The following is a 20584-nucleotide window of genomic DNA, read 5'->3' on the forward strand; positions in this document are numbered from 1 at the left end:
GATTTTTATGCTCTCATCTGACTTTTTGATTTCTTTTAGACTCGACCAATTTACACTTTGGCATTTTGTTGCTGAATTATATATGAAAAATCAATCTTCATCATCCAGTTTAAAAGATTTCTGTTGCCATCAACCATTATAATGACTTCAGCAAAAAATGCAGTACGATGAGGTTTTTACTGGAATAAAAATAAGAGATGCACTCACTTCTTTGATTGTTGTATCTCTATTCTTATTGTTTCTCTATTCCTGTTACCTCCTCTAACATACTCAAAGTTCAAATTTCTATGGTTTTAAATAAGTTTGTGTTTGTAAAATGGAGGGATAGCCTCATCATTCTCTGTTAATACTCATCCATCTTTAAATCATTTATAAAACTCTTAACATAAAGTTTTGTTATTACTCTTGATTCCATTTTTAAACCTAAACACGGTTAAAAAATGAATTCACGTGAAAAATTGTAAGTCTTGACTTTGTCAATTGAATGTTTTGAAACTTGGATAACATATAAAAAAAAATCATTTTCTAACTTTGATCCCCAATAGATAGCATCTGACTGTTATAGAGTATTACAGAAACACGATTGAAAAGTGTACATAGTGTTATTTACATAGTAATTAATGACAGATTAATGAAGTCAGACTACTGAACAAATTTTCTGTTTTGTTTAAATATAGCAAGTAGATGGTTTACAAGAATTAGAAAAAGGTAAAATGTCGCTTGGCACAACAAAAAAAGGAATTGGACCAGCATACTCATCAAAAGCTACAAGAAATGGTATAAGAATGGCTGATTTATTAGGCGACTTCAGTTTATTTGCTGATAAGTAAGTTTTCTGATAAGCTCTCAATATATTTATTGTAATATATTTAGTGATAGTAATAATAATAATAATACAAACCTTTTTTATGATAATTGGTACAGTTGAGGCTTGTTGCTCTTGTATATAAACTTATGATTATACTCGCGTACATGCAGATTAACAATATTTATAAAACGTTTACCGATTTTAACTGGTGAATGCTACTGCAGGTTTACTTTCAGTTTTTTGAAGCTGAATTATTTTAAATCTTTGTTGAAAATTTATCTGATGACAGCCCATTGATTAACTATTAACAGGACTTATGGAGCTGCAACCTGTTACACTAAGTAACAGGTTGCTTAGACACAAACAGGTTAAAAACATATTTTAAGTCTCCTTAAAATATATTTCACAAAATTATTTTAGAATTTATATAAAATATTTATTATTATTTGGTTTTATAAAAAGTTGTAGATTTTATTTATTCAAATTATGAAAGGGGCTTTTTTATATTATTGAGGCTTATGTCAAAATGTAAAATTGGGCTTTAAAAAAAGATATTAGATATTTATAGCGTATGACTGTTATTTTCTAAATATTTTTGTATTCTCAACTCATTTTTGTATTCTATCTTAAACTAGTTTTTTTTAAACTCTTGTGTAAAAAAGAGTATACCACATGGAATTTCAACCGGTTCAAAAATTTTCAATTTTTCACTCTTCATCAACAGCCAAGTCACTCCTTGAGGTGAAAGAAGGTGTGGAAATACTGTGTTTTGAGATCTGACCTAGAGAAGATCTCACAAAGTTTTAGTCAGAATTTTTAAATCTTCTAAACAATGAGAGAACATGCATTACCATGATTGAGAAGACCGCTAATATAAAATTCACTGATGTTAGCGTCTTCACCAGTTTGAAAGCATTTCATCCTCAAACTTTGCTGTAATTGTACCCGACAACGTAAAATTCCACTAAAAGGACACCTTCCTGGTGCTGGGAAACCGGTTATAATTTTCTGTTAGATTATTAGCTTTAATGAATCTGAGTGATCTCACTGCTTGATTGTTTTCATGTTTCATCAGCATAAAAAGAACCGTGTGTAATTTGCAGTTGCATATGGAAAAAATATCTACTCTTGTAGCAGTGAAAACAGGCAATTATAGTTGCCATCATTTGATTTTATATCGTTCAACATTTTTGAGACACAGTAACTTATTATTCAGTAACGATTAGGAATACTATATACAGAAAGTTTTTGGAAATTTAACGCCAAGAATATTGAGAAATGCACAATTTCTTGAAAATTTCCACTAACCTTATTGAATTTGTTATCTATTTGAACACTAGATCTAAGAATGCCCAGCTGTACATAAGTTTTATATAAACTACGGTACACATATACCAAAAATTAAGCGTGCATGGTGATTTTGATTTGTAGGAAAGTTGTTTATAAATTAATCTCTGGTTGAATAATAAAAATAAATTGAAAAGGATGTACTATATGCAGAATGTATACGCGTAGTTACTGTAGTTCACTACATAGGCCGCGGTCAAATTCAAGCACTTGTATCATGACATCTTTTGCGTGTGTGTGTATTCCCTGTACAAAGAACAGTGCTGGATATGTGCCCATCCATGAGTTCATCATTGCCTTTGAAGTATTGAGATGTCAATTCTTCAATTTTGTGAACAGATGAAAATCAGATGGTGCTAAATAAGGGCTGTAAAGGGGATGGTGAAAAATCTGCCACTTAATCTTGTTTAGTACACTCTTACTGATAGGAATGATATGTGGCCGTGCATTGTCATACAGAAATGATCCCCTTCATTAGCAGCCGCCATTTATTTTGTATTCTCTTAAGCTTTTTCAATGTTTTACAATAAACACCTGCCGTTATTGTCATATCTGGCTACATAAATTCTGTCAAAAAAGTTCTATACCGTAATCCCAAAATACAGTAACCGTAACTTTTTGTTTGCTTTATTTGAATTTTTTGGGCTTGCTTGTTGACTATGTGTGATTCACTGTTGGATGTTCTTTTGTTGCAATATTGATTAAACTAAATCAATGTCTCATCTCCAAAAACAATACCGTCAACAAATTCTCTTCTTTATTTTGGTATTGCTGAAGAAAAGTCAATGCCTCTCCTATTCTTTTCATTTAGTAGACCGTTCAATTTTTTCAACAACTTCGTAAATAACAGTGGAATGTCGCCCTCTTTCTTCCTTGTCATGCACATTAGTTTACCCTTCCCTGAATTTCCTGCACCATTCTCTCACAGAATCATCTCTCATTACACTACACTCAGGCAATGGTTGATCTTCATTACAAATGTTCATTGTATTCAATACAAATGACTCTATGTATGTCGCAAAGATGGCAACTGATGGGAGTCGCAACAATCGTTATCATATTCATTACATACTATTTGAGCAGTACATACCAAAGTGACGACCGGCTAATTTTGTAGCAATGCTTTTCTTAGCTGATGTTAATGCACTAGCGCAATATTGCTGTGGAAAATATTTGTTCAGAACGCCCAACTGGTGATTAATTTATAAATAGTCTACTTGCATAATAATATTTGTGATAAAATTTATTTGTTTTTCATCGTATGTTCTCTTTCTTTCTGTCTTTCTGCATTTTTTTTTTTTTTTCATTTATTATAGTGCTCTTAAAGACTATAACGGTTTTTCTGTAATAAGTAAATTAAATATAATCGCATAATTTTATTTAGTCTGTGCTATAGGTCATATACAAAATAAACTGTCAAACTGTTACAAAATTTTTTTTATTGGTTTATCAGCTAGTATGCTTATTTTCATTTTTTATATAAAACAGCTTTTATATGAAAAATATTATTAATTTTAGTAAAAGGTTCAGCGCTTACTTTTTTCTTACTTTTTAATGAATAATGATAGAAATAAGTCGTGAAGTTTGTATTTTATTCTCTTCTAACCACTGTCTTTGTAAATTGTACAATATGAAGAGAAACGTATTATTTTTTAAATTTCAGAGGTTAAATATCTGTTTTGTATTCTGTCAAGCTGTACAACACTACTTAAACAAGAAATACTTTTAATGATGACTTTCTAGCTCTAAATTATTTTTAAAATGTGTATTTATTTTGCTTAATTTTTTTTAATTTAATTTATTACAAAGAAATTTTTTTTCTTTAAAATTATTAAAAAAATATTAAGCCTGGTAAATACAGGTGCTTCAAAAACGAACTCCTTGTTAAACTTGTTTTGCTTAAAAAAAATGATAAAAATTACTCAAAAATGAAAATGAGGTAACACAAACTTAAAATTTTTACAAAAGATGTTAAAAATTATATGTTCTTATCAGCATCCAGTTATAGCCGTTTAAATATAGTTGTCGCATAGAATTTTTGTTCGCTCGTATTTGAAATCTATTGTTACGTGATATTCTTTAGTTTAATTACATGTGGCTTTCCGACTGCATTTTAAAGGACGAAATCATTTAAATTTTATTACATTTCTGATATCAGATTTAATTTGTTGGATTAGCCGATGTCTAATGCACAAGCACTACATCGCTATTGAATGCAATTTGTTCATAACGCCTGACTAGTGATAATTTAAAAATAACCTACGTATATAATTATGTTTGAGATAAAATTTATCACAAAAAAAATATTTTTCTGTGGAAATATTTTTTCTATATATTTGTGAAATTATACAGTTTCACGTTACTACGGCATGTTATGCCATATCATCTTGCTGAAAGCTGCCGACTTGTCCGTTCTCCGACAGTTAATAATGATATTTTTGCAGTCGATTTCACTGTACAATAATATAAAAAGAATACTAGTCTCCATTTGATGGCAAGATGTTGCATTAAATTCCAATTTCCTATTCATATAATTCCACTCGTTTGCAATGAGTATGAGAATTTTCTGCTGTGTGTTTTTATTTATTTAATATCAGGTTACATAGTAATACAGTGCAGTGACATTATGTCAATATGTTTTTATAATTTCTTGAAACTAGGCTTGTAGTTAAAGGCACGAGACGGTTATTAAAGTAATACTTTGCTGTGTATTTACGATTCCTTCTCCCAATTTCTTTATATATTCTCAGTTGAATGGATCTACATTTTAAGAAATGTATAAAGTTTAGGGCTATTTCTCTACAACGATGACTCAACGATTCTAATATATATTTTTAAAATAAATGAATTGGTAATTTGATATTTTTTTATGTACAGTTTTGAGTTGTTTTATTTGATTTTTATTAGCTGACCCCCATGCAATTCCATCCATCATAGCTAACAATTCTGTAATAAAATAATAATAAATAAGTTAATAATAATGCAAAAACGGTATATCTTTATTTTATTTGAAATTTCACAATCCGATTTGAAATGTTGATCAGTGATAATACCTAAATAGTTCATGTAATGTTTCCTGTGAATAAATTCATTGCCGATTACAATACTAAAATTAATAGGTATACAGTCACAATGATTACCAGAAATTAAAGACTGTCTTACATGTTTAGAACAGAATTATCGGAATCGTAACTGTTCTTTTTATACAGAAAATAACTTTTCCAATTTATTTTAAATTTCTTACCAAGTATTTCCATAATATATTGTAACTGTGTCATCAGCAGAAGATAATATTTTACAATCAAGATTTTGTAGTCCGCATACATCATTAATATAAATAATAAACAGTAATGACCCGAGAATGGACTGAGGAACACCAGTATTCAGATCTTGTAGTTTGCTTTTTCCATTAATTTGAACTTATTGTTTTCTATTCTGTAGATAATTTTAAAGTAACTGAGGAGGTAAATCTCTGATACCAATTTTTCAAACTTCTCAGTTAAAATTTTACGATCTACAATATCGAAGGCTTTAGTCAGATACAAAAATGTAACCGCTGTAGGTTTACTTTTGTCTAGACTTTTGAGAAAAGATTTCAGATAAGTCACCAATTGCATCTATAGTTTCAATATCCTTTCTAAAACCGTGTTGTTAGTTAGATAGAATATTTATTCAAGAAATTCATAATTCTATCGTGTAATAGTTTTTCATAAATCTTTGCAAAATTAGAAACTAGAGAAACCTGTCTATAATTTCCAGGATTAGTTTTATCACCAACTTAAAAAATTGGTATAACTTCAGCAATTTTCAATTGAATAAATACTAGTATAGTAGCTTAAATTGTATCTATATATATATATATATATACATTAAAGCATTAATAAATTTAATATTATTGCTTAATACCTTTGTCACAGAAGTAAGTATCCTGTTATCCCCACCCAATTTTTTTCAATTTATTAATTATCATCTTTATTTCACCATTTTTAAAAATAATTTAACATACATTGGCATAACGTTATTTCTACTTTTATTCATATGCTTTCTATTCAACTTGTTAACATTAATGTTTTTTTAGTCATAATACCCATATTAAAAAAACATTGAGATAATCAAATATATATTTTTATTAGTTTCAATCAGCTCATTACTTACAGAGCGTTTCAATTTATCAATTTGCATATTTTTTCCTAATTTCTGATTTACATAATTCCAGATTTTTAAAAAAATTTTCTGTAGCTTAGTAATTTCATTTTGTTCAAATTTATTTTTTGCCTAATTCAATCGCTTTTTCTGTAGTTTAGTATGGATTTGGTATTTTGATTTGAGAAAACATTATTTTTACTTTTTTTTCTACATTTTTTATATAACCATTCCTTTTCTGTTAATCATATTTAGTAAATATTGTACCTATCATTTTTTAGAACCTATATTATGTAATTTTGATGGTTTATGTAGCATTAAATATGAAACCAGATTTCACCACTAAAATAAATACAATTTGACGCTTTTCGAATGAAAAAATAAATAGATAAAATAAGGTTTTGGGATTTTTAAAATCATTATAACTGTGTATCTTCTTCAAGTTTCACGATTAAAGCTTGAGAAATAACAATAAAATGCACAGCGTGAAAAGTTTAGTATACAGGCTTCTGTAAATTATTGTAATTAAATATTGGATACCGTTGGAATTTTTTATAGACTAATAAACAATATCGCTTAAAATTTAAAATAATGAAAATAAAATTGATAATACTATAATCATTGTTTATGAGTTTACTTTTATTAGTCTGAGATTATAGATTATAAATGAAATTGGCTCTAAAGTAGTAGCTGGTGATGATCTAGAAGAGAAATAACCGAGCGATGTTCTGGATGTACAAATGAATAATTTTTTCTGATTTCAACTAATTGAACACGGATGACTGGCCTTTCAGTCTTCCAGCATTTATCAAACATGACATTTTTAACCGGTTTGGAACTACAGAATGAAGACATTTGAGCTCTAAAACTCATTCTTCACATTTTTGAAATGTGTTAATTTATAATTTTACATAAAATTAGCAGCGTGGTGTTAATTCCATTATATTTAATCTTGTTTAGCACCATAATTATGGTGCTATTTATTTTATATATATAAGCCTTTATAGAGTGTATCCTCTTATGCTTTCAGATTCAAGACTTTGGTAGCTATGTACCAGAGGATGTTTCCTGCGCTGGATGTTGATGTCAACAAAGAATTGGAACGATATAATTTATATGCCGAGAGAGTACGTCCATTAGTTATAGAGACTGTATCGTATTTACATAACTCCTTACAGGCTGGTAAAAATGTACTCGTTGAAGGAGCAAATGCTGCTATGCTTGACATCGATTTTGGTCAGTGGGTTATATACAAATGTTATTATCTTTACTCTGAAAATGTTTTTGTTGTTTCTTTGTAATCGATAAAATTAATATTGTTTTACTTCAGTACATAAGTACACCGATAATGAATTTTTTTTTTTTAATATTTAATTTAAGTTTTTCTATTATATCTTTTTTTATTAATTAAAAATGTAAACTAGTGAGTTTAATTATTAAGTTTAAAGGGTTTTCTGCTTTATTAAATTTTTAATACGAGCAAAAATAATTACAGCACATCTGAGTAATTATTATACACTGTATCAGAGATATATTACATGTTTTATTACAATTATGTTGCAAAATTTAATTCAGTTGTGTATTTATAATGTCGCATAGATGCTGATCGCATTTAAACATATTTAGAAGGAAATAAGAAAATCAAATTGTTTTCTGATTACATCAGATCATTTACTACATACACCTGTAAAATTCATTTTAACTCTTCTCTTTTTAATACAAAAATAATGAGAATTATTTTAAATTTGTAATATTAAGAGTTGTGAAATTAACTTTTATTTCTTGATGATTTTCTGTTTATCATAAAAAATAGTTTTTTATCATTTTAAACATCTACAGAAGATTAATGAGATATATTTCATTATTATTGGGTTATAAACAACTTGTCAAGTTTCTAAGGAAGTAAAAATGATAGTGAAATACACCTAAATGCTTTTATGTGAAATAAAATCTTTCTAGTAGACATCTTTTACTATAGATGACTCGGAACAACAGACAGTTTTACAATCCCCAGTCCCATGAAATAAGATTTCCTAATTATATTTGTAACACCAGACACAATGAACAAAAACAAATTTGTCAAAACAATCGTATCTGTTTTCAAGGGTATTATAAAAATAAATTGTACTGTAATCAACCAGGTTATATTTCTTTATGTATTTTGTTCTTGTTTCTCATGTTATTTATGCAGAAATATTCTCTCTGTTCCTTATGTGTAGGTACAGCTTACTGCAGGAGTCATTATATACATTTCACAGTTGACTATTTTTTATTTTATTTAATTGCATGTACGACGTGTGTTCAAAAAGTAACGAGAATTTTGAAATTTTACAGGTTGTATTAGTGCAATTCTTGGGATTTTTTCGTTTTTATATTAGTAAACATGTCTGAAAAGTAGCTGTACATTGTTAGCCATATTGGATGTTTAGTTTGTTGTCAGCTGTCAAAAAGATAACACGTTTTGGTACGACAGCGATTTTTTATTTGTATAAATAATGGATCGGAGAATTTGTATTAAATTTTGCTATAAGAATGGAATAAAGTGTAGCAATGTTTTAAAAATGTTAAATATTGCTTTTGGTGAGTCTGCTATGAGTAAAGAAAGTGTTTATGATTGGTATAAGCGTTTCCAAGAAGGTTGTGAAGACACCGAAAATGACAAGTGTCCTGGATACCCCAGCACATCAATAACCGATGAAAATGTGGAAAACATGAAAAAATGATTTTGAATGATCGCCGAATCACAAACAGAGAAGTCGCTGATAATGTTGGGATACTGATTGACTTGTGCCATGAAATGTTTTCAGTTGTTTTGGGTCTGAAACATGTGACAGCAAAATTTGTTCCAAAATTGTTGAATTTTGAAAAAAAAACAGCGGTGAATGGAAGTTGCTCAGGAGTCGCCAAATTAAGTCAACGATGCAGAACTACTATAACGTGTCATAACAGGTGATGAAACAAGGGTTTACGGATATGATGTCGAAACTAAGGCTCAGTCGTCCCATTGGAGGCATTCTGGATCACCAAGATTGAAAAAAGATTGACAAGTATGGTCGAATGTGAAGGTTATGCTCACCGTGTTCTTTGATTTTAATGGCATAGTGCATCAGAAGTTCTTACCGCAAGATCAAACAATCAATAAGGAGTATTACCTACAAGTCTGGATTGCATGAAGCAATCGTGGGTGGTGAAACAATTCATGGCCTTTGCACCACGATAATGCGCCTGCTCACACTTCATTGCTTGTTCATCAGTTTTTAGCCAAATACAGCACTTTAATGATACCTCAGCCACCATATTCACCAGACATGGCCCCTTGTGACTTTTTTCTATTCCCAAAAATAAAGAGAACCTAAAAGGCCCGTCGTTTTACAAGCATAGATGAGATTAAAAGTGAATCACTGAGAGAGCTAAACACTAAAGATCGAGTTCCAGAAGTGTTTCGGGGATAGGAAAAAGCGTTGCCATAATCTATATCTAATGGGGATTATTTAACATTAATGTAGACGGATAAATAAAATTCTTTCCAAAAGACAAAAATTCTTGTTATTTTTTGAACACACCTCGTATTTCCATTAGCATTATAGTATGAATAACAAACAAATTAACATTTGCAAAACATGCATTCATTTTAAATATAAAGGCTTTCATAAAACATGATTTCTTTTAAAAAAATGTAATTTGTGGTATAAACTATGTAAATGTCATCAAAATTAGTAAATTACAAACAACCATTTATTAAAACCAATGGAAATCTGTGTACAAAAGAAGAGAAATTATTTTAATTTAATACTCGACACTTAATAATTTCAATTTTAAAATTCAAGATTTGAAGATTGAAATAATTCATTCTTGGAAATCAAGATAAGATTATGGTAATGGAGCTCCATAAAATATTGTGTTGTGTACTAAAGTAACCCAGTATACTGATTCTTTTGAATATTGAGCCGTCGTGCTTAATTTCCATTCAGAAAAACTATCTCATTTGGAAAAATGTGCCAAAATTAAATTGTATGTTCCAATTATAATAATTTATAAAATATTTATATATATATTATTTTTTTCAATAATTTTTAATTTAATTTTGTCAAAGAGAACCAAGTGATACTTGGCTGAATAATAAATATACTATGCACAAATTTGTATAATAATATTATTTTATCGTTCTAAAGTAATATATGCCATATTACTGTTTTTCCTATAAAAAAATTTTGTTGTATTTCATCTGAGCATAATTTTTATACTGTTTTTGTCAGACCCCACCTCTTAACTAACTACATCAACAAACTGTAGACATTTTTTAGCTTGCATAGTGTACACTACTTGAAGGTTTTAGAGTATAAAACTAAATCTACTCGACTGATTTTATGTATTTTTCAAAAGAAATTTTGATTCTTTAATTGCATATTATTTTTTCTGGTAATATTAAATTTCAGGTACATATCCATACGTTACATCGTCAAATTGTAGTATCGGTGGTGTATGTACAGGCCTCGGTTTACCACCATCAACTATTGGTGAAGTTGTCGGTGTTGTTAAAGCTTACACAACAAGAGTGGGTGATGGACCGTTTCCCACAGAACTTAAAGATGTAAGTGAAATAACTTCTTCAATTCTTAATTTTTTCTTTTTGTAATACGCATTCGTTTCGATAATTCAAAACTTTAAGCAGAACTTGTAAATTATTTAATTAAAACTGTGATCGATAAAAAGTTTGAATTTATAAAAAGTATAATGGCTATCCAGAAAGTTATCTGCATTTTAAATTGGAAAAGAAGAAAACACTTAAACCGTAAATTTTACTTATCTAAAAATAGATGGTTGTTTCAATCATTAAACAAACTTCATCAGGAGATAATGAAGAAATAGTATATAATAATCATTTAATAAGCTGGATAAAATAAAGACTAATTTTACTTGCTAATTGTTACATTTCAAAGATACTTAAAAACATCTGTAGTTTATTGTGCAGGTTCTAACACGTGTTCTAGATTTTGATTCTTTTATTCCATCTCTGGTCTATTTTAATGAGCAGAGATTTTCATTGTATAAAGTCTTTTTCAGTGCTATTTTTGAGCTGGTGGTCAAGTGTGTACCTTTCCCAGTTTCACAATCTTGCTGTTTGAGAACTGTTACAACGGTTTTGCACCCTTATTGTTAAGACGATTCATACCCTTTTCACGGGGATTCAGAGAATTTCGCACACGATTTGTTCAAGTACCCGCCTCATCACTGTGAAAAGAGTGGCAACGACTCCTGGTCGCAAGTCCCTGTTACGAGCAAAGGGGGCTTTACCCTTAGTCCTGCTCACGCTCTTTTAGAGCGGTTGTGTATTGGTCTTTGATTTCACACATTTGATCCAGTAGCGGCAAAGAGGTACAAAGAGTGACAGGAGAATACAGGTCTCCAGCTGCCCGTGGCTTGCTGCGGGTACGAGTCACGCTGTGGGCTTGTGCCCAATGTCTCTAAATAGAAGGAATACAGTTAGCATTTTGTTTGTATACTGTTAGGTCAAGGCTTCTCCAGCTATGACCGATGTTAGGAAGGTAAAGAAGCCTAGCCAGAGGAGGGGGGTCAGAGCTTTTTCCTTCAACCTCCTTGAACACTGGTTCTGACAATGATAGTTCAGAAGTAGATATAGGGATGACCACCCAAGGGGTTATAGACCCACTCATTGAAGAGGTTTTGTAAGCCGGAGGCAGCCCATGATGTATTGGCGGAACTGGATGGCTTCTTCCTTTCTAGCAAACCCCATGTGTACTAGTGCAGCTACCAAGAGGAGATTATTGCCTCGTCTTGAATTCTTCTGAGCAGCTTTCACAGCTCTCATCGAGGGTTTTGAAAAATCTTGTCTCAAGACCTAAGGAAGAAACTGCAATCCATAAACCGGCTCCGACCCCAATGCAGCCGTGTAGGTATGCTGAGGTGGCTAGGGGCAGATGCGAAACCAGTCAGTCCAAGAAACCTGAGGTCGCGTTTGTCAGCAGAGTCGAGGGCTCAACTGTATCCAGCCATCAGCTGAAGAAAGACTTCCAAGTTGCCCTTCAGGGTGACCGGAAAGGTCATAAAATCAGGAACATCAAAGAGACTAGCAAGGGATTAGTTGTGGTAGCGGATGATACAGAGACCATTCAGGCAATTAGAGATTTCACGACGGTTAAGTGATTGAATGTAAAAATAGACCCTGAAAAAAAAAAGACCTTGAATGTAAAAATGCATAGGGCCTGTATTATAGTCTATGATAATGACTGTAATCTTACCGATAAAGATGTCTTGTCCCCCATTAGGGAGCAGAACACTAATTTGGATAAAGCCACCTTCTGGCAGGACTGCAGGCTGGTCTTTAAAATGGGTAGACATGATACCCAGAAATATCACGGATTCTTTGAGTTAAGTTCTGGTCTCTTTAAAAAATATACGTCTATAGGCAGACTATTTATCGATTTAGGGTCCTGCCGAGTAAAAAAGTATGTGGATGTCCAAAGATCTTTCAAGTGCTGCAGATATGGTCACAGGACTAAATTTTGTAAGTTTGCCTTGGTGTGTGCCCATTGTGGCGAGGAGGACCACAAGCGTGACGATTGTTCGCATAGGTCCAAGGCTCTGACCTGTGCTAACTGTAAGAGGTTGCGCAAGAATCATGAGCACCCACTTAGTAAGGAGTGTGGCTGTTACCTAACGGCCATTGCACTGTACTTTAATATGTTAGATGGTTATGTTCGGTCAACTAAATGTGCCCGGTTGCTTATGTAGTTGAGGTTGAATTAGGTGAGGTTATAAAGAGATGGAACCTCGATGTTGTCCTTCTGCAGCACCCATATGCAATTAGAGGTGATTTGCCAGGCTTTCACAGCTGGAAAACGTTTTGTGTAGGGCATACCTGCATGTTTGCTATTCTATGCAGGGAGTCGCTTGATAGTTTTTTTATACGGCAGGTTTCTGACACGCATCATGCTGTGGTCAGACATGCCATTTCTGGACAGAGCCTTACAGTTATTAGTTCATATTTCCAATACAGAGATCCCAATGAGGAACACCTGGCGAGATGGGATAGGATCCTTCATATTGTGGGTAATGGTCCATTCTTTATTGGTGCTGAGTTAATGCGAAGTCGCTTTTCTGGCACAGTGGGATCACTGATCATGGCGGTGGCTTAACTGACAGTTTAATTGCGAAGCACAGTTTTGAGGTACTTAATGCTGCAGACCAGTTGGCCACTTACGTCAGTATGGTTGACGGACGAAGGGTCTTTTCAGATACAAATATTGACATCACCATTGGTAGGGACATCTCTGACAGGGTCCTTGACTGGTCTGTGGTCAACGACTGTTCTAGCGATCATCGGTTGATACTTTTTGAAATAGCAGATGAGCTGTGTGATGGCCATGACACTTTTCCTGTTTACCGAAGCTGCTTCCTGCATAGGAAGGTGGACTGGCCGAAATTCTACTCTTTGTTGGAGTCTAAATTGGAGATTTTTTTTCAAGACCTTGACGGCCTGCCATTAGATGATCTGGCAGAAAATTTCACTCCCATGGTGGTGGCGGCAGCTGAAGCCACCATTCCTAGAGGCACTGGCCGAGAACATACATCTGGTTGTTGGTCTCAGAATCTGATAGCAATGAAGCAGTCTGTGAATCGACTCAGAATGGCTGTGCAACAAGAGATTGAACCCGATCGGTGTGCGGCCCTAATTGCAATTACCGCAGAAGGACGGTTAGGTACTTTCATAGCATTAGGTTCTCCAAGCGTAATTCATGGCGCTCCTTTGTTCAGGAGTAAGGGAATATAGAGCGTTGTGTATATAGAGCCTTTGGACATAAACACAGGAAAGATGTCCTCTTGTCAGCTTTGTCAACCCGTGAGGGTGTGGTAATTGATAAGGACTGTGTTCTTATTATTTTGCTGAATGATTTGCTGTCAGATGACACTATGGTGGGTGAGGTTTCATATCACCGGCTTGACAGGCGGAAGTCGCAATTTTCGAGATCAACTTACAATCTTCTTAGATCACTGAGGTGGAGGTGCACCAGGTGATCTGTAGTATCGCACGGTACAAGGCCCCCGGATATAATTATATCACTTTGGAGCTTCTCATCTGAGCACTTCTAGTAGTCCTTGGTCCTCTAGCTAGAATATATAATAGGTTGCTCTTTGCTGGCCACTTTCTGGCATGTGGGAAGCGTGGAGACTTAGTGTTCAAAGGTGACAACAAATATCCTACTGTCCTGATCCTTCTTCTTACCGTCCCTAACGCTCTTGCCCATGACTGGCAAGTTTTTTGAGAAGGTCCTATATTTACGTATTAATGTTAGATTGGCCACTGATCATTTGCTAATGGATAACCAGTATGGTTTCCGACTGGGCAAGAGCACTGAGGATGCCATACTCAGATGTGATGGATATAGTTTCCTCTGGTCCATGTAAATACGTATTAGGGATTTTTCTGGACATATCCGGGGCATTTAACAACTTATGGTGGCCCTCTTCCCTGTTTCAGATGCAGAAGTGTACACGAAATGAATTAAAAGTGCTCTTAAGTTATTTCAGCCATCTGACCATTTCGCTTTGTGATGGCAACTTGGAGGTTTGTAAGACCTTGACTAAAGGATGCCCTTAGATCAGTGGTCTGAGTCCCTTCTTTGGATCATAGAATTCAATTCGATGTTGTATTTAAGGTGGTTGCTGTGTTGTTGCTTATGCAGACGACGTGCTGCTATTGATGGAAGGGGATTCACGTAAAGAGGTAGAGTTCCAAGCTGCTCATGCTTGTGAGACACTCTGACTGTGGAGTCTCCAACATAAGATGATTTTCAGCCCAGAGAAAACCAAAATGATGTTCCTTAAGGGCCGATTGGCTGATTCCCGATGAATCCGAGTTCAGATGGCTGGTCTCCCCGTTCGGTACGTTACAGCTCAAAAATACCTGGATGTTATCTTGATGAGAATTTTTGGTTCAAGGAACATCTACAGTATGTAGCAAAAAAGGCCGCTGATGCTTTTTATGGAATCCATAGTCATTCATCCCAATTGGGGCTTGAATTACTGTACCATGCGTATCCTTTACAAAGGTATCAGTAAAGTTATTATGCTGTATGCTGCACCTGTCTGGGCTCACAGCATGGCTTTTAAGTATTGTGCGGACATTTTCTGCAGGCTGAGCAACTCCTCTTGCTGACTGTAATAATCAGTTATAGAACAGTTTCACGGGAGGCAGTCTGTGTTATAGCCGGAGTCAAACCAATAGGTATCTTGGCTAATTTACGTTGGAAATGTAGGAACACTACATTTGCAAGATAAATAACCTATTGGAGTCAGAACGAAAGCAGGAGATTGAAGACCGGGGCCTAGCGTCTTGGCAGGTAGATGGGACAAATCCCCCACAGGTCGCCATACACATGGTATATTTCTTATAGTGTCTGATTTAGGTGAAATTGGATGGGTCTCCCACAATCAGTGTATCACACAGTTTCTCTCTGGGCATGGTGCCTTTCGGGCGAGTTTGGCTAGATTTTATTTGGTTGATTCTAGTCAATGTCCGGATTGCGGGACTGATGATACAATGGATCACATCCTCTATGTCTGCCCCCGATACGAGATCAAATGTTCACAAGCTGTTAGGAAACTTGAGAAAATACATTTCTTTCTGGATCTCCATACTAACTGGATGATCTGCGAGGAATGGTCTATACTGGCTGGTTTGCTTCACATCCTTGCGGTGTGTAGATCTGCAGAGGGAGTTTAGTCAAGATACTCGATCGTGGTAGAATCCCAGGTGGCTAGGATTCTGGCTTAGGCATTGGATCAGTTGGAGATAGGCACATCTTGCCACAGTTATATCGGTATTGTTTGTGATTCGCTTTGGGGCTTCCACTGGTGGGGGTGGCTGCGCCGCCATGGTATGGTAACCCGTGCGACCAAGGGCGTGGCTTCATTTCGTCGTGGCAGTCCTGATTGCAACTTGGTAATGCCGTGTGAGACTCCATGATGGTATCAGTTGGGGGTGCGGGGTTTGTCCCTGGCTCCTGTGCAGATCAGAATGACATTACGTTCCCCTTTGCATGTGACCTAAATTGGTCAACTTATGTGGGTGTAGCACTGATTTAACTTTAAACTTGTTTGTTTTCTGAGGGATTCACAATTACGAACAGTGCTGTCAAATCTGGACTAGGCGCGGGGTTCGCAGTTTCAGTCAGTTAGTTTGAGGGAATCATGTTAGGTTGGATGTGAAGATGTTCATTTGAGGCCTACGTGAAGGCAAAATTTGATTTGTATCTTACTGATGCAAATGTCTGCTGAGGTATTTACCTCGGTGGCATCCCAACCGAGGCCTGGCTGATGACTGTGAGATGTATTCAGTTAGAGGGTCTAAAGACTACCTCCGGTAAAGCCCCACAAGGCTTAAACGGAGTGGGTGGTGTGGTGACCGGTAACATCACGACGTCTTCCCCCTGCGGGGTTGGAAAGTTTAAGTCTGCATGAATTAATTTACAGTTCTTTTTAGGAGTGTTGATTTTATATGCAGTCGTTTTGTTTGCTGTTTGTTTTTTTTTCCAACTATTAGAATGAAACCCTATCATAACAGAGTATACTGTGGCCAAAATTGTATGAATGTTTGTGTAAAAACTAATATCACAGAAGATTAATGACTACCGTATAATAATTTAATGCATTAGTAAAAACTAGTTAAAAAAATTATTGAGTTGTAGCATTCGACTAACTTTCATAAGTTCATATAGACCAAGGCTGCTTTCTGCCGTTCTGATGATTCTTCCAAGTTTGATGATATTGATTATTTTCTAATCATAAAGAAATAATTGTGACATAGATTAGTAATATTATTTTATTTTCAGAAGATTGTGTTTTCAAAAGTTTAACTTATAACTATGTAACCGCGTTTAAAAAGTAGAAAGTGTAACGTTTTAATTTTTTTGTATTTGATCCTTTACTTAAATGTCATATGGGATTTTATACTCTAATTTATTATATCAGAAATAAAATGTATCTTTGGTTATTAGAGACTGAAATGTATTATAATTATTTAAAATACATTTTTTGTTATTTAGGGCGTAGGTGATCAGTTGCAATCTCTTGGTCAGGAAATCGGTGTAACTACTAAAAGGAAAAGACGGTGCGGGTGGCTAGATATACCTCTTCTTCAGCATACAGCCATGGTTAATGGTTATACTAGGTAAGTTAGAATAGAAGTCATATCATTCTTAAGTGTTTATGTTGGACTCACGGTTAATAAGTTTTTTATTTTTAAATAATTCTTTACAAGTTGGCAGTAGTTTTTTCTGTTCCATATTTATCTTTCAACCTCTATATAATTATTACTTACTAATTTCCAAACAACTAAAAATTGATGTCTTAATATACCGCTGTAGTTATCTTTCTCGTTTACAAAATATAAATTATAGCTGCATTTACTATGCTTGATCCTAAAAACACCGTCATCACTGGTTGACAGCCATAACAAATCAATTTAAATTAATGATACACATTAATAACAATAATAACAATATCAACAACAGTAAATAATACCAATATTTAGAAACAAACATATTATATAGTAATAAAATGTTAGTTTGTATATGTAACACACAAATTAAATCCGTTAATTACAATAGAAATCATTTTTTTAATTTTTTCTTCATAGTGATTGATTACATTCAATATTCATTAAAAATAACTATTTATGAAGAACACACATATGCACTCCCTCATAAATGCCAACTACACAGTTAATCTATGTATAATAATTTTTATAATGTTTTAAATATGGTCTCGATCACTCCAAATTGTAGAGTTAAATTTAGTTTAAAATAGTTAAATTCTGACACTAGTACAAATCTGAATTCCACGGGTCACTGCAATATCCTGCCAGGCTCTCCCAACTTTTGTCATTTACAACCGTTGTATGCTAATGCAGGACTTGTAGCAACAAAGTGTTACAAATCTTCATTTTCCTCCATATAATGTGATGAGCATCTCATATCCTTCTCTATAATTCAAATTTATTAGCTCATCCCTAACTTTAAAAATCCATTTCACCTTTGACAGTTTCAGTATCTCCCCGGTGTATCCATCATTAACCAAATCCCTGTTTAATTCCTTATACGATATGCGGTTGCCGTTAACAATTATATTAATCAATTTTTCCTTTTTTCATTCCTCTTAAATAATAAACTTTTCCAATTCATTTACTTACTACTCACAAATATCTGATGTTAGCAGAAAACACCCCTCTGTGTACATTGTAACTGCTGCTTAACTGTACACCACATCCTTATGGATTGCATATGTTATACGGTCTTACATCATAAATTTAAATTATCATGGAACATTTGTTGCATCCTAGGCAATGATAAGAATGCACTAGATTGAGTATTGTTACTTCTATGAAGTGTCATTATACTCCATAAAATTTAATATTATCCAACGATAAATTTTGACTTTATTTATTATTCGTGTTATATATTTTATTTCAACGGTTACGTTTCTTTTATTTTAGTTTTAATCTTGTTATTATCGTACTTTTGCATGTTAGTTTTAATGTTATTTTATTAATATTATTTATTGTCCGAGAAGGGGCTTTTTTTGCTATAATTTTGTCCCGGGCTACAATAACAGGAAAATTTTACCCCAAAAAAAATTAATTTACCCAGTTATTTATAATGCTGTATTCAACATTTACATCTGCTGAATATAATAATATGATTATTATATAATATGATTTTCTGTCTATTTTTAATCTGTTTTAGTTTAATAAAAAACTGATTTTTAGAAGGTTTTATTTAATTTTTATTGACTGAATTTACATTACTTTTCTTTGAATTAAATTTTCTACAAGTATTGTTCTAAGTCTTCCGCATTTATTAGTAATTTAACAGAGCTATTGTACTACAAATCTAAAAAAAATTGTTTTTCCACACTGAATTTTGAATTTTTATGTCTGATATCTTAAACACTACCGGGGTTACAGTTCATGGACCTGTTTTATCCTACTTCCCAGCTAAAATTACATAAGAAACAACCAACTTTACTCCTTAATTTTGGTCCAAAAATTACAGTAGGACTTCTTTGGAACTGATTAATTTTATTCCATCTTAATTTTTGCAATAAAGAAAAAAAATAATAACTTTTTAATGTTAGCAGAATTCTCACGTTAATGGTTAAATGATCAGAAAAGAACTGAGGGAGTATCCAATCTCTCAAATGGGACAGTTATGAAATCATTGACAGACACCCAATAAAAGTGAGCTCTCCTTTCCTCTCTGTCATCAATATTCCTACCATTTAGAACTATGAGATCAATATTATCACATGTTTCAACATGTCACATTGTTTACATATGTCATACATATGTTCTTATTACCTTATTTTTTTAAAATCTACACATAATATGTGGAATTCGTACTATTATCAACTTTTATCAAAAATTTGTTTACTACTGATATACAAATTATTTTCTCACTTTACAATAATTTCTAGACTTCCACTTGCCTGTAAAACAGCATGTTACTTAACAAAGTATCCAGTTACATTAAAATTGGTCCAGTTACTATTACAGTTTAATGTACTGGGACAACATATGAAACCATTTACTTTGTTCTAAATGTCTATAATATTAATATTAATACTTAAAAAATCAACAGATGCCCCGTAGATTTGATTTCTTACTTATACCTGAAGTGATTTCCCGCTTTGGTAGGGCCTCTTGTTGGCCCTACCAAAGTGAGAGGTTCTCTCAGCATATATTCATATTACATTAAAATTAGTAAAATGCTTTTTGAAATGCAATAAATCCTATTCGGTAACATAAGTCTCAGAAAAATTTTAATATTGTAATAAAAAATATTTAATAGTACTGTTTTTGTAAGACTCAACTTCTCACCGTGGTTTTCATACACAGGCATGTTAATATCGACACCAGCAGAAAAAAATCAATCCCCATGTTCCATAGTTTTTCTCAGATTCTTTATTCTCATTTGCTCTCTGATCAGATCCTTCAAGTCTCCTGAGAAGTTGTATTCAAACATTCACGAGAGCTCCTCTACACCATACTTATTAGCAACCATCAGTTCTATTTTGTCAGATCACTGAAATTTTATACCACCCGCATAGAGACAGGTGTGACTGTCAGTGATGTATGTCAATCTTCAGCTAGCTGCAACGCTTAAGATTACGTTTGGGAAGCGAAAAAGTAAGACATACATTACTGTGTTCAGTAATTTTTTGCACCGTAAAATTTGGATCAGAGAATTTGTATGAAATTTTGTGTTG

The 20584-nt window shown here is 33.2% G+C and overlaps 1 protein-coding gene across 1 annotated transcript in view; it reads left to right on the forward strand.

The window, feature by feature from the left end:
- The window catches only part of Adss (adenylosuccinate synthetase), an 84197-nt gene that overhangs the window by 39548 nt on the left and 24065 nt on the right, over positions 1-20584 (forward strand). The window contains exons 4-7 of the mRNA XM_075367678.1: positions 678-826; positions 7329-7534; positions 10735-10889; positions 17365-17489. Of these exons, the coding sequence (XP_075223793.1) occupies positions 678-826; positions 7329-7534; positions 10735-10889; positions 17365-17489 (635 nt within the window). The remainder of the gene's footprint in view (positions 1-677; positions 827-7328; positions 7535-10734; positions 10890-17364; positions 17490-20584) is intronic.

Source organism: Lycorma delicatula, chromosome 5, assembly GCF_047948215.1.
Source record: "Lycorma delicatula isolate Av1 chromosome 5, ASM4794821v1, whole genome shotgun sequence".
In the NCBI taxonomy this organism is placed as follows: Eukaryota; Metazoa; Arthropoda; class Insecta; order Hemiptera; family Fulgoridae; genus Lycorma; species Lycorma delicatula.